Genomic DNA, 14,420 nt, shown 5'->3' with positions numbered 1-14,420 from the left:
GAAAGGAAATAGAACATAAGCCCTTTGGCACATAATTAGGCATATGGAGAAGGCTTGCTGGTTTTCACGCTGCTCAGCCCTACACCTTTCTTCTGGTTTCCTACTCAGCATTTAAAACTACCTGAACTGGCTCTGTTAACACTGCCTGCTTTTGTTCACGTGGCTTACTAAAATATTTGGTGTGCAGCCCTTGGTTCAGCAAAGGAACGCGATTAAGTGGGACACCATCAAAAAGATTTCTTTATGCTTCCCATCCGAATTTAAAGTACCTGCTGAGTCGTTCATCATCGTGCTGTAAACCACCCTCTGTGTTTTCTGTGAGCACAGCTCTATCTGCCTGCATGTATTCGAGATCCCAATTCTCGTCGATATGTGGTCTCAAATTAAGCCTGTATGTATGCAGTATGTGTGTAACTTCGCTTACTATGAAGCCACTTGCAAGAATAAAACTGTGCACATATTAAATTTTATAGATCATGGTTTTGTTTTGTATCCCACAATGCTGGCAGATCTCCTGGAAGGTTTTTATGAAGGTACTCCACAGTTTATGGCATAATCCAAGAAGTGGGCGGACCAGAAAGTTACACAATTAATTTTTCTTAAAAGCTGACTGAGCATTTGTCAGAGCAACACACTACTACAGTTTTACCAACTGTTGAATAAATATCTGTCCTAATCACTTGTATCAGCAGTTTCTCAAGTCAACTGTGTGGCTCCTCACTTGTCTTTTCTTAACCAGTATCTACAGTTGAATCAACCCCAGCCGCTGGTGAACAAGGTGCCACCTTGAGCCAAGGGAAGCAGACAAGGGAAAGAAGAAGCACAACTTTCAGCAACATGTTTGGGAAGCACCAACTCGACAAGCGGGAGGCGCTGAGGAGACGGGCTGAGGGAGAGGAAAGGAGGGAGGCGGCCGAGCCCGCCAGCACCAGCTCTGCGGAGAACGAGGGAGATCAACCCATTTCGTCTGTGGGAAGAGAGTACAAGGAGCCCAGAGACGGCTTGCAGCTGCTCAGCCCGTCACTAGGAGACCGCGTTCACCTCACAGACAGCGGTTCGCCAGTTCTGAAAGGAACGCCCTTAGGGGCGGCTCAGGCGGGAACGTGAGGGGAGGCGGCGGCCGCCGCTCCGCTGAGCGCGCTCTGTCACACTGCGCGTGCTCCGCTATGGCGCATGTGCGCGGGGCGCAGTGGCCGCCGGGACGCGCGGCGGGTGCGCGGGAGCGGCTCCGGAGTGGCTCCGGAGCGGGCGGGGACCCCCGGGGGACCACGGGGGCCTGGCGGAGCGGGAGAGCGAGGCGGGGTGAGTAAGAAGCTGGACAGGGCCGCGCAGAGCAGGGGGTCGTCGCCCTCTCCAGCGGAGGGAACTCCGCCCAAGCCCGCGATGGAGGCGGCAGCTTTAAAGCTTCTCCCGGTGGACCCGGGAGATGAAGGCACCCAGAGGTGCAGGGTCGGACCTGCCACCCTCTCCTTGCTGGGCGCCCGGCTCGGCGCTCCGCTGCGGGTCTCCCTGCCTAGCGGCTGCTGTCTGTGCACGGCGTGGCCCCGGCACGACTTGGCGGACGGGTTCGTGCAGGCTGACCTGACCTGCAGCACCGCGGGGGTCACTGCCCGGGACATGAGGGGCCTCACGCTGGGGGTCGGCCAGCTGGAGCTTCTGGGCTATCGCCCCTTACAAAAGGTGACTGTGAAAGTGGTGCTTAAGAGCTCTGCACTGAAAAAGTCGACTCCCAAAGCGGTGTTGCAGGAGACGATCAGAGAACTGCTAAGAAATGTTTATGTTTCGCTTCATTATGTTGTTACTGTTGCCCCAAATCTCGAAAACCCCGTGGTGCATATTGAAATACTGTCTGTAGACCCTTTGACAGATGAAGCCGGACTGATAACCCACCAAACAAGCATAAGAATTAAGGAGGTGGTCACTTTTGAATGGTACAGACGCTTATCAGAAGACTCGGCAAAAACTTCCATTGCAGGACTAGATAATGTGGAAAAGTCTTTGAAAGAAATGATTGATCTGCCTTTCCGCTTTCCAAAGACTTTTAGGAAGCTGGGGCTTTCTGTCCCTAATGGGGTGCTACTAATAGGCCCCCCGGGTGTAGGCAAAACTCTGATGGTAAAGACGGTAGCAAGAGAAGTGGGTGCATATCTGCTCTGCATCAGTGGCCCAGCCCTGTATGGTTCGAGACCAGGAGAAAGCGAAGAGAATTTGCGAAGAGTCTTTGAAAAGGGCAGAGAAATGTCACATGAAGGCCCAACCATTCTCTTTATTGATGAAATTGACTCCTTATGCCCAAAGCGAGGAAGTTCAAACAGCGCTCCCGAAGACCGTATCGTTGCGCAGCTGCTAACGCTACTGGATGGTGTAGGTAGCGAGGCGAAGATGGTCATTATAGCAGCAACAAACAGGCCTGATGCCTTAGACCCTGCGCTGAGAAGACCTGGCAGATTTGACAGAGAGGTAAGCAAACCCTGGTTTTCACAGTCTCTTTTTTCCTTTCCTTTTTGACATGGAGCAGAGCACCGTTAGTAAATTTTTTTTTAGTGTCTGCTGATCATGTTTAATAGTGGGATTCCGCAGGCTTGAAGTGTGCGTCCTGTTTCTTTCTTCAGATTGCTGCAGCTTGGGTAAGGTAGGGAGCATGTTTTACTCAGGAAACACAGAGCTCCAAATACTTGAAAGTGGAAAAGAGGAGTCTTTATGCTTCTTTATCATAAAGGCATGGACCTGTTCCTGAAGGTTTTATTTTGCTTACAGATGCTTAGCATTACAGACTTAGATTTCTCTCATTTAAATCCTGGATTGTGACACCTGCTGTGTCAAAAATTCTGTTCAGCCTTCAGTAGCAGAGACTGGGTTTACTCTGGGAAACTTGTGCTGGCCTAATGGTCAAATGAAGAAAGAACACATGCGGTTAAGCAAAGCAATGTACAATGCTTGTGCTTGTATTGTTTATTTTGCTGGCTAAACACACTCCTGGGTCATCCAGTTTGGTCAAGTTTTCTGATGCTCACAATTATTATTTTCCAGGTTTTCTAGATTATTGAATTATGTTTTATGACACTGTTTTACCAGGTTTTTAATAATGTATGAATGTTTATATAATTGACTATTTTTTTTTCTTTTGGATTAATCTAAGTCAGCCCTTGTCATGCAAGACAATTATTATTTGTGTTATGTTGAAAGTACCTTAAAATAGGACTTATTGGGCACTAGCTGATAAGAGTCTTATGAACAACTGTTTATACAAGCACTGTTCACTTTGAAAGTAAGTCCAAGTAAAAGGTATTTTCAATATTTATCATTTGTATAGCACTGCTAATAAGTTTCTTGCAAAATTTTTTAGTTACAGTGCAAGTACGAATAAATCTTCAGTAAGCAGTATAAAGCAGAGCCAAACTTGCTTGCCTAGGCCTATAAAATCAGAGAAACATAGTAAAATATCTACTTAAAATTTTTGTTTATTATATTTGGTTTAGGTGATTATTGGGACACCAACACTTACGCAAAGAAGATCTATCCTGCAGTTGCTTACATCTACTATGCCGATTTCTACAGATGTTGGTTTGGTTAAACTGGCAGAAATGACAACTGGGTACGTTGGAGCTGACCTTACAGCACTCTGCAGAGAAGCTGCCATGCAGGCTGTGTTCCGCAGCAACTTGGTATGGTTGCAGATCAGTCGACAAGAATGTAATGAATGATATGTGCTGCCCTTTCCTCATTAATACTTGGCTTTACTTGCAAAGCTGAACAAGTGGAAGAACTCACAAATTAAAATACTGAAAAACACCAAGCGTGTTATAGATATAAATATGCTATTTTGCTGGTCCTTTCAGTTCTCACCTGAAAGGACTTTTCTCCTTTCTGAATGAAAAGCTTTACAGAAAGTTGTTATACTCATTCTCATCTTTTTAGGATTGTGCAGAGCAGAGATGTTGGTCTTTTTTGTCAAACTAAACTATAATGTCCATCAAAGCTCTCTTTTGAAGCTATCAGTTGTTTAGAATTCTACTTCTTAATAACTGCAAATTAAAGTTTAGATTGACATGTAAGTATATAAATGCTAGTGATAACAACTATTATCATTTGGGTTGTATGACTGGATATAACATTGTAATAGACAAAAGGTATAAAACTGCCCAGTGTGCAGAAATTTAGCTTCTTAGATATTATATCTGTGGAATTAGCGAATTGGTATTTCTTAATAGCTTTCTATTCTGACTTTTGTAAGAATTGTGAAGTATATGTTTACTGTTGCTTTTCATCTGGAATGGCTGAGCAGAAGTTTAAAGCCAGATCTGCAACATTTCCTGAGTCACAGCATCTATGGAAAACAGTAGAACCCTCTGTCTTTGCTCAGGAATAGAGAGAAGAGGACATCATATTTCTACAACTTCCATCTCCTCCAGATACCTTACAAATACTGGAAGTAATAAACAAAATCATTTGAGCCTGGTATCCTGGCAAGAAATAGATGAACAAATGAAGATAATGAATAAGTGGATGGCCTATCTGCCTTAAGAACTGCAAGCTCCTTTGCAAAATACATCGTAGTTCTGTCATTGCATCTTTAGTTTAATAATTGTATTTTCTAGCCTGTTTGATATAAAGTACCTTACTTTCTCCAGTATGTGGTAAAAATGGATGTTAGAACATTTTTATTGGTATTCAGAAGCATCTAGGAATTGGTATGTAGTAACTCTGAAACTAGAAACCATTTGATTTAGCAGATCAGTGTGTAGTGGAACTATCATTTTCCTGTATAAAAACATGCCATTGAAGAGGTCATATTATGTATGACCAGTTATTACGTAAAAATATTGTTAATATGCTTTATCTGGGTTTCTCCAGGATTCAACTGAAATGATGATTAATATCGCAGATTTCCAAGAAGCTTTTAAAAAAATTCAACCGTCCTCTTTTCGAAACGCAATTGGACTAACAGAGTGTAAACCTGTCACTTGGGAGCAAATCGGCGGTCTTGAAGATGTGAAATTAAAGTTAAAACAGGTAATGTATGAAATACATTTAGATAAACAGGTAGTTTTTAATAACTGTGTCCTCTGAGGTATTCTGTATGCCACGTTATAGAAATGAATGTAATGAAATGAAGTGTAATGTCATGGGAAAATTAGCATGTTTCCCAGTAGCTGAAAACAGTTAAATAAGCCAGAAAGTTTGTTAATTCCTGAATCTGTCAGCAGCCCTTGTGTATCATCTCTCAGGGGTTGCCTTTCTGTTTGAGAGGAAACTTTAACAAGGGGGCATTACGTGAAATGAGTATTCTCTGATTTCAAATTAATGTTTGTACCACAAGAAGAAATAACAGGCTCAGCAATTTTATTGATTGCCTATGACCTCTAGTTTCGTTACTAAGAGTTTCATTCCTTTTTTGTGTGTGTTGACAGAGTATTGAGTGGCCTATGAGATTTCCTCAGGCATTTGCCAGGATGGGCCTGTCTCATCCAAAGGGTATTCTTCTCTATGGGCCATCAGGGTGTGCCAAAACCACACTGGTGAGGGCTGTGGCCACAAGTTGTCACTGCTCCTTTCTCTCTGTAAGTGGCGCTGACCTTTTCTCACCTTATGTTGGAGATTCAGAGAAGATTTTGTCTCAGGTATGGTTTATTTTTGCTCGATTTTTGTGAAGTAAACCTAAATTTTATTATTGAGAATATGATAGTTAAAGCTCTCATCTGATTATTAAGTAGAAGTGGGTTACAGATTCACATTCTCATAAACTGATAATCTAGCCCTAAAATTTTACCTGTTTTAAACTTTGAAAGTATTTCTACCATTTTGTTTTCAGTTCGCTTAAGAGTTTAAATAAGGAGTATTTGCCTATAGTAAACGTAAGCCAGAATGGCTCTTGTTAATCTTTATGAATGTATCTTTAAAGTTAAGTAAGTAAAATACAGAGTATATGTAAATAGGTGTTTTCACCGTAGTTCATAGAATGTGCATATTAACATTTTACTTTGTTAATTAAAAAAAAAGGTTTTTCGCCAAGCAAGAGCAAATACTCCAGCAATTATATTCCTAGATGAGATTGATTCTATCTTGGGATCGCGGTCACACTGCAAAACTGCCCATGGTGTCTCAGAGCGGGTTCTTTCTGTTCTTCTCAATGAGTTGGATGGTATTGGGCTGAAAGTCACAGAAAGAAGAGGAAGCAAACTACAGCTTGAGGGTCAATGTCAAGGACAAAGTGATGAGGAAAGAAAGGTATTTATGTTCCCTCTTCCATATAGGAAGAATGATAAATGCTGTCTAGTTGTTTCAAAAATATCTCTCTTAACCGTGCTGCACTAATTTGTTTCTATCATCTCATACTCAGCTAGAGTTTCAGGAAAGTTTGGACAAAGATTTCATGGTAGTTGCTGCAACAAATAGACCAGATATGTTGGATGAGGCCTTATTGCGTCCTGGAAGGCTGGACAAGATGATCTACATTCCACCTCCAGATCTGAAGGTGATGTATTACAAATCCACACGTGGCTTTAAATGGGGAGATATTAATTGCCAGCATACTTTAAGAGCAAAGGGGGCATATTCCTATAATATATAATAATTGATGAATGATTCATTGAAGATCAGTCACCAAACTCAAGGTACAATGACGTTTAAAAAGGAATAATTATATTTGTAACTCAAACACCAGTAACACTTTAATTGGTGTACGTAGTTACATTATTGCATATAGAAAACAGACAAAATCTGGAATAATTCTGTATTTACAAAATCAAGCTGTAGTGTAGGAAGGACCATAACAAGTTGTCTGTCCTTCCTTCAAATAATTATTGTGCCCTGTTCTTAAGCGCAGTGTAGCTCCTTCTCTTGAGCTCCCCACCCCTCTGCCCTCCACCCAAAAAAGCATTGCCCCAAAGCAGGCCACATGTGGACTTTTTGATCTAAAATACTGTGTTTTCATGAAGTAATGAGTAACTGTGAATAACAGACTTCAATATATGAGCTAATACTTTTATGATTATCTCAATTAATAGCGTTTTATTTACTTTTCCACCAAAACATGTGGTTTTGGTTTGGGTATTCTTCTGGACTTTCCTTAGTTCTAATTTCAGATTTTGTACTGCTTTGGAGAGAAATTAATTATTGGTTTGTTTGCTTTTGTTTACTTATATAATATGTACTGACTTACAGGGAAGGCTTTCCATTTTGAAAATCTGCACAGAAAAAATTCCATTAGATACTGATGTGTCATTAGACAGTGTGGCAGTCCTGACAGACCTCTTCTCTGGAGCTGATATTGAAAATCTATGCAAGGAGGTACGAAGTGTTCATGGTTATTCTGTGAAATAACCTGTAAATGAAACCTTTCAGTGAAAAAAGAGCGCTAACTCCTAGGTGTTTCCAAGCCATCTGTAGTACGGATTCTTCCACAGTTTGTAATGCAAATATAAAGAGAATGAAGAAGGGTTACTTCTTTAAATAGAAGAGCTACCTAAGAGTAAAGGCCTACTATGATAATTTGCTACAAGTTAAGGAACTGTAGTGCCCTTTGTTTCACATGGCCCTTTCTAAACCAAGCAGCCATCTAGATGAATTATGTTCAGTGTCCTGCAAGCAGCTGCAGCATTTTTAGCTACAATTAGCATGTGCCGTCAAGGCTAGAGAGAAGAAACTTGAGAAGTCTGCAAGTATTTGAGATGAGTTATATAAAAGAGAGAAGACTGGGAGGAAAATCCAAATATATAAGTGAGCAAGGATATGTGGTCTAATCCAGACAAAAAAGTGAATGAAAAAGTTACAGTAATCCTATATGATATTTATCTCTTGTTAACTGACCATAAATTATACAATGCTGTCTTCAGATGCTTTGCCTAAAATTTGATTTAATGTAAAATATTTTAGAATACTTACAGTAACTTATTTGCAAATGAAAACATGACAAGCATTTCAAGGTTATGTCTTTTTCTTCCTTTCAGGCTGCTTTGTTGGCATTGCAAGAGAATGGACTTGAAGCAACGGCCGTAAAACACGAGCACTTTGTAAAATCATTGAGGACTGTAAAACCATCCTTAAACATAAAAGACTTGGAATTTTATGAAAAGTTCTATAATCAAGTATTAGCTTCTTGAATCAAAAGGAGTGATGTGGCATTAGGTATTTTTAAATATATTACGAAGACTTTGCACTGGCTTACATCTTGCCTGCTTTTTGCTACTGTACTTACTGTAGTTTTCAGTGTGTATGTAATACAGTAAAATTTCACTTGTGAAAAATCTGTGATTTCACTAATAGGGAATAAAGAAAAATATTGTTTCCTTTAGCTAGGTTTCTACCTGATGAAATGAGTAATTGGGATACTGGGATAAAGCACTGTGGAATGGCTTAGTGCTACTGTAGATTTTCATAGTTTTCAGTACAAACACTGGCATATTAAGGATTTTTAATTTAAAATGTGAAGTCTCTGAAGAACAGTGAATATCTTAACATTCTGAAGGCTTTTCTATTTTTTGAATACGAGGAAGTAAATCCCATGCTATGTAAAATGTAAGGTGTTCTATATGTGTGAATCTACAGCCTTTCTTACAAGCAGATTCCAGTATATAGCAGCAGTGAAAAGCTGGCCAGTGCTTAATAGTTTGTCCTAAGTTTGGGAGTCTGGGGGTTTTTTGAATAATTTTAGATCCGTTACTGCTTACTGTACAAACATTTGAATTGAGTAAGCAGATACTAAGTCTGTAATCAAATAGTATAATGATTTCTTCTTTAGAGAAGGGAGTTTGCTTTATAAGAGTTTCTGCAGAATTATTCTTCCCACTCAACCATTCTTTGTTAATATATTTGCATGTATCATCTAAAATACACAGATAGGTCAAAGGAAATTGCTTGTGAACTAAATACTCCACTGTCAAAGATAGTTTCTTATTTCAGCTGAGGTTTTTAAGTTATAAACACATTAAAATATTTTTTTCTCCTCATAACAGGAACACTAGGGACTGCACTACAGTACAATTTACAGTGAGGTAAAGGAAGTTCCAAGCCAGTTGGCAATTGTGGAGGGCAAAGGGCAGTAGTAGAAGCCAGTGTAACCAGGGAAGGGGTTCAGATATGACTGTCCTACAGCTTGGTGGCTTTGATCACCACTTCCTAAGGAAGGGCCATTGTGCTGCGTTATTGCTGGCAACAGGTACAATAATACCACTGCATCTCCCAAATACCCAAAGGTTTCTCAGCAGCAGCGCTGTGAGATAAAGTATGAAAACCTTCCAGGTAACTCTTTGTTTTGCTTTCCACTATTTGGGAGTTCTGCTTTAGAATTCTTAGACCTGGAAGGTGTTAGGACAGTGAAATGCTGTGAGCTCCTTTGTTTCAAAGGTGATGCTGCTTAACTTCTGTACTCGCTCCCTAAAAGGACCAACAGAGCTAATTCTGCCCTGTCATATCCTCTCCTTGCTACAGGGGGTCAGCAGAGCATGCAGCAAAAGCAACTTCTCCTTCCTCCTGTTTCTTTCCAGTGGGCCAGAGGGAGAAACAGATTTACAGGAGGAGCCTGCTGGCACCGTGTAACTCCAGCCTGGCCCTGGTAGGAGTTTTTCTCAGACAAGGGGTGGTGGGAACCTGGGTCAGGGTTAAGCTTTTCTTGAAAGAGAAGGGGACAGACTGAAATGGGGCTCTTGGTTCAATCACTACATGCACCTTGCCAAGCCCTGCCAAGGGCCGCCCAGGGTGTTACCCGTGCATTTGCCTGGATACGCTGTTCTTCAGGCAACTGGCTGCAGAAGGGGACAAACAAGAAGACAAAGGAGGCGTGGGGCAGGAAGGTTTGAGTGATGCACGAACGCGAAGAGCTGCGGAAGGAAGGCGGGACGAGCACACCCCGCACCGCCGGCAGCTCCTCGCTCCGCTCCCCCGAGGGCCGGAGGGCGGCGCTGCTGCCCGCGGGCGGCTCCCAGCGCGGGCCGCTGGGGGGCGCGTTCCGCGGGGCGTTGCGCGATCGTTCCGCCCAGGCGGTCTGGCGCGCAGCCAAAGCGCTCGGGCGTTGCTGGGCGTATATAACGGGGAGAGCACGTACCCCCGCGCCGGTGCGTCTCCGCTCTGCCAGGTACCGGAGGCGTCGCGCCTTCTCCCCCGGGTCCCGCAGCCGGGGGGTCCCGGTAACAGGGAGCTCTTTGTTGCAGGTCCGCAGCCGCAGCGAGGATGAACTCGAACTTCTTCCACATACTAAAAACAAAAAAAGAAGTAAGTTTGCCAGAGGTGTTGGTTCTGCGCCTGCTGCCTGTAGCAGGTACCCGTTTAATGATGAGCACCTGATAGAGGAAAGTAAGGGATGCACGTAATCTGAAATTCATGCGTTAAAAGCGAGCTGGTATAAACAGTAATATAGAGGTAATACACCTTAGCAAGTAATTGTACCTTCATTCCTTGTAACTCTTTCTCCTCCTATTCACAGCTCTGTAGCCAGGGCACTAGTTCTTAAACGCTTCTCTCTGTTTTATGTCTTTCAGCTCATTCCCCTGGTTGGAATAGTGTCCTCTGCAGCAGTTGGGGCATTTGCTTTTTGTGCCTATTCCCTATTCAACAAATCTGATGTGATGTAAGCAAAATACTTATTGCTTGGAGTTTACCCTAAGCTTCTTTTTTCAACAGAGGTCTTTGACCGTCATGTTTTGCACCAACGAAAAAGAATCCATGTGGTTGTTCCAGACTGCTGTTAACAACTAAGATATCTGCAGATTGTAAATACTGAAAAATTCCTAGCTTTCGATTTAATAGATTATATTTTTTTCTTTGCTTCAGGTCTAATAGGTTTTAAATGTTCTATGAAGACTTTTCAAATAACCTGATAGGTAGACAACATGTAGATATGTTGCAACCAGGCTATTGACTTGTATATAAAGAACAGCATTTGATAATAGGAACTTACAATAAGTTAATATTTTAATAGCTTGACTAGTAATTGGTGCTAAATCCCATACTCCTCAAGCTTTTGGGAATTTTTGTATTTAAGTAATTGGAATAGACAATTTAGATGCCAGAGTAAGAATCCACTCACTTTTCTTTGTGTCTTTATTCAGTTTTGATTTTTCAGCTTGCTTTCCTTAAGATAAGATGTTATACTTGAAGAATGTTGGCTTTTTTGGTGCTTTGAAAGCTGCAAATAAAGCAATCCCTCATTGATTCCTCCCCAGAATTTAAATCAGAAATGCACAAACCCTTAAACTTGTGTTACAGGGAAGTACTTACATGAATAGTTCTACTGATTGACAGACTGATCATACAAGAAAAATGTATGCAAGATCACACCCTAACATAATATCTGTTTTGATTTCTCTTCTCTTAAAGCATTAACAAGAGTGGCAATCCAGAACCATGGGAAAATGTCGATCCTACCAAGCCTCAGAAGGTAATTTGTACAAATAATATAGTCAGTACAAATAGCATATATTTCCAGCACAATTAATAACTTTATTTAAATGTAGAAGAACTAGGAAAATATTAATGAGGAAAAAATGTTAAGCTGACATACATCTATTTAAAAGTGGAACTAACTGCTTAATTCATTGTTTTATGTAAAGTATCTTCCCTGTATTACTTAATGGTAGAGATTCAGCTATTACTTTCTAGGTCTGATCCTGAATTTATGACATACTTGTGGTTGGTGATTCCCCTCCCCAGCATGCGTTTACTCAATTCCATAGATAACAGTGGAAATCTGGAGTATAGAAGTGCCATTTACCCTTGCCTTGTTCCCGAATTACAAAATTGACTAGAGTACTGCAGCCTGAAGGAAAAAAAACATTAGTTTAGCAGAGCATCTAGGATAAGGAGAAATAAAATTATTTGGCATTATTGCTCATTTAATATCCAAGTGATTTTTTTTCAACAAATTGTTAAATGTCATCAGGTGCTTTTTTTGGTTACTTCTGAAAGGAAAATGTAAAGCTACTAGAAAGCCTTCTTCACCCATAAGTTGATATAAGATACGGGCAGGGGTGGGAGTGGAATAAATGCTCAGTGGGATTTTGCTGATTTCTTTCGTATTTTCCTTTGAATTTCTTCCAGCTACTAACAGTCCATCAGAAATGGAAACCTATAGAAGAGCTGGAAAATGTCAGAAAGCTTACAAAGTGACAAGTTTCTGTTGCCCAAAAAGGTACCCTATGAATCTAGTGGAATCACTTCTGCACAAACTTGACTACTGAAATCAGTGTGCGGAAATGCTTCTGCTACATTTTTAGGGTCTCCCTGCATTTTTTGGACTCTGTATGAGGAGTTTCATGTTGCCTTAGAAGTTGGCATACACATCCACACAGTCCAAAAGTCTGCCTCAAATATTCATTTTCAGTAGGCATGTGATGTTAGATGCTGAATATTCAGACAGTAACTATAGATGGAAAAGGCGTCCACACTATTCGTAGAGTTTTATTTTTCTCAAAAAACATAAATTTTGTAATTTTATATATTTTAAATTAAATATATTTACCATTTTTTCAACTTCCCATGTAAATTCCATAAATGGAGATTACCTAAGAGGCTTTCTGAATTACGATTACTGATCTTCTCCCTCTCTATACTGTATTTCAATGCTGTATACAGACCAAAAAGTCATCACACCCAGAGGATGTCTTTGTATGGCAACATATGTGGTCATAAAATATACTTGCATTCGTTTTCTATGTTAGATTGAATGACAATTTAAGTTAAAGCTGACGTTCTACTGCTAATACTAAAACGTGTGCCCACCTCACCGAGGAGTCCAATAGATTATTTAAGGATACATTTGAGACTACAAGATTAGAGCATAAGCATAAACATGGCTAAAAGAGAATTGGAAATGAGATTTCTGTTGTATTCAAAGAGTTTGTATTTAAATTTAGGAGAAGTTACTAGAGTTAGGAAACTTAAATTACCCAAAGCTAATTACGTAACCTTAATTTCTTCTTCTTGTGCAAGGAAGTTAATGTGCAAGCTCAAATTTACTGCACAGTTAATGATATTTTTTAAGCATTTCTAGATATGTGGTATTAGGGACATCTGCTTTACCAAGGAGAAAGATTAAAATTAGGAATGACTCTATGAAAAGACAGTTCCTTTTTAAGCATCTGCATGTTTTCTTATGGGTTGGCTGGGAAAATAATGTAATGTGCGGACCCCCAGCAAATTAATGAGGCAATATATATATGCATCCAATGGTATAACAGTTTTTTGTGGATATTTTCTGTACATGTCCCCTTCCAAGCAGTTTCACAATATATGATACAGTTTCTTTTACAACTGATGCTCAGAATGCATGTGACTTTCTGTGAGGAAGAAAGCAAAAGTGAAACAACTGCTGATGGGAAAAAGTCCCCGTGAGCAATAGTGAAGTGGTTTATGTTACCCTGCTGCAGCAAAGACAAAACTTGCGTAGAGCTGTCTCCTGAATTTTAAGGTAGCTTGGCTTCAGAAGCTTTATGTTTAGTTCACATCTATAGATGCTAAGAAAAAAAACCACCACGATCCCATCCTTGTGTGCAAATGCGTAAATATTTATCAAGTAAGGATGACTCAGCACCATTTCTGTTTAAGAGTGAGAGGAACTACAAGACTTCCGAATCCATTCTTAGCATTCATTTTATGGAATGACATTACAAGATGATTTGATAGCATATAACCACCAAAATACAGTGCTCTGAGGAATATAAGTTTTAAGTATTTTAATAAAAATATTTTAAAATATATTCTATATTTGCATATTTTTACTGGACTACATCAAACAAAACAAAGTGCTGTGTTCTGAGTTGATTAATGAATTAAATGAGTTCTTGAGTGAATCACTTGTATGGTCTGTAAATACTATGCCTAAGTATCTATCAATGTTAGGGAAATAAGTGTAAGTAATTTTAATGTAATTTTTGTACTTAACTACTTTTTAGTGGTGTCTTCCAGTAGCACATTAAGCAGTGTAACTGCCATCAGTCACGCGTTGTTGCTTCTTTCATCCTGGGTGGAAGCATAATAGCAAAGGTAATAGAGTGTTCTGCTTGGTTAGGTTATATCTTTTTAAAATATTGATCAGTGGTGAGGGTATTCACATGGGAGAAATCAAAATATTTTTCTGCACTTCAAAAAGATTATGAATATTGTTAAAGTTCTTGGAACTATTTTGTGTGTTGTCAAACTGTCCCGAAAAATTTTCTGTCTCCTGCACAGAGGAGGGTTTGGTTGTTTTTTTGCTTGTAAGCAGAGCACACCAAAAGCGATTATTGTACCTCCCCGCAACTACTCGACACAAATCAATCAAGTAATATGCAATTTGTTTCCTTGTTCTACAGACATCAGAGTTAAGACAGTAAAGATTTAATTGGCTGAATTTTACAAGCTGACTTTTATGAGAATAAGACTTCCATGTCCTGTGTTACGCAAACCCATGACTTTCTATTCCATGGACAATTTAGGGGCTGTTGAAA

At 40.2% G+C, this 14,420-nt stretch overlaps 2 protein-coding genes across 5 annotated transcripts in view; both read left to right on the top strand.

Annotated features, from left to right (window-relative positions):
• Window positions 1–1,158: 1,158 nt before the first annotated feature.
• AFG2B (AFG2 AAA ATPase homolog B) lies at window positions 1,159–8,868 on the top strand. Its single transcript, XM_065847339.2, has 8 exons — window positions 1,159–2,460; window positions 3,480–3,665; window positions 4,855–5,013; window positions 5,412–5,621; window positions 6,001–6,228; window positions 6,341–6,475; window positions 7,165–7,290; window positions 7,950–8,868. The coding sequence occupies exons 1-8, from the start codon at window positions 1,174–1,176 to the stop codon at window positions 8,100–8,102; spliced, it is 2,484 nt and encodes an 827-aa protein (XP_065703411.2). The 5' UTR covers window positions 1,159–1,173; the 3' UTR covers window positions 8,103–8,868.
• A 424-nt stretch (window positions 8,869–9,292) lies between these two features.
• C12H15orf48 (chromosome 12 C15orf48 homolog) overlaps window positions 9,293–14,420 on the top strand; it is a 29,953-nt gene continuing 24,825 nt past the window's right edge. For 2 of the 4 annotated variants that reach the window (XM_071814085.1, XM_071814086.1), the window contains exons 1-4: window positions 9,293–9,553; window positions 10,149–10,209; window positions 10,476–10,564; window positions 11,314–11,374. In XM_071814085.1, the coding sequence (XP_071670186.1) occupies window positions 9,444–9,553; window positions 10,149–10,209; window positions 10,476–10,564; window positions 11,314–11,374 (321 nt within the window). In that variant the 5' untranslated portion in view covers window positions 9,293–9,443. Of the gene's footprint in view, window positions 9,554–9,977; window positions 10,073–10,148; window positions 10,210–10,475; window positions 10,565–11,313; window positions 11,375–12,033; window positions 13,692–14,420 lie in introns of those variants that run through there. The other 2 variants (XM_065847646.2, XM_071814087.1) reach the window with 2 other exon arrangements.

This window comes from Patagioenas fasciata, chromosome 12, assembly GCF_037038585.1.
Source record: "Patagioenas fasciata isolate bPatFas1 chromosome 12, bPatFas1.hap1, whole genome shotgun sequence".
NCBI lineage: Eukaryota > Metazoa > Chordata > Aves > Columbiformes > Columbidae > Patagioenas > Patagioenas fasciata.
The sequence above is the reverse complement of the archived record's forward strand: the minus strand, read 5'-3'. Positions and strand labels throughout refer to the sequence as shown.

Coding starts and splice junctions, on each gene's coding strand:
- AFG2B (XM_065847339.2), top strand. CDS start 1,174: ATGTGCGCGGGGCGCAGTGGCCGCCGGGACGCGCGGCGGGTGCGCGGG. Junction 2,461..3,479: donor CTGGCAGATTTGACAGAGAG/GTAAGCAAACCC, acceptor TATTTGGTTTAG/GTGATTATTGGGACACCAAC. Junction 6,476..7,164: donor TTCCACCTCCAGATCTGAAG/GTGATGTATTAC, acceptor ACTGACTTACAG/GGAAGGCTTTCCATTTTGAA.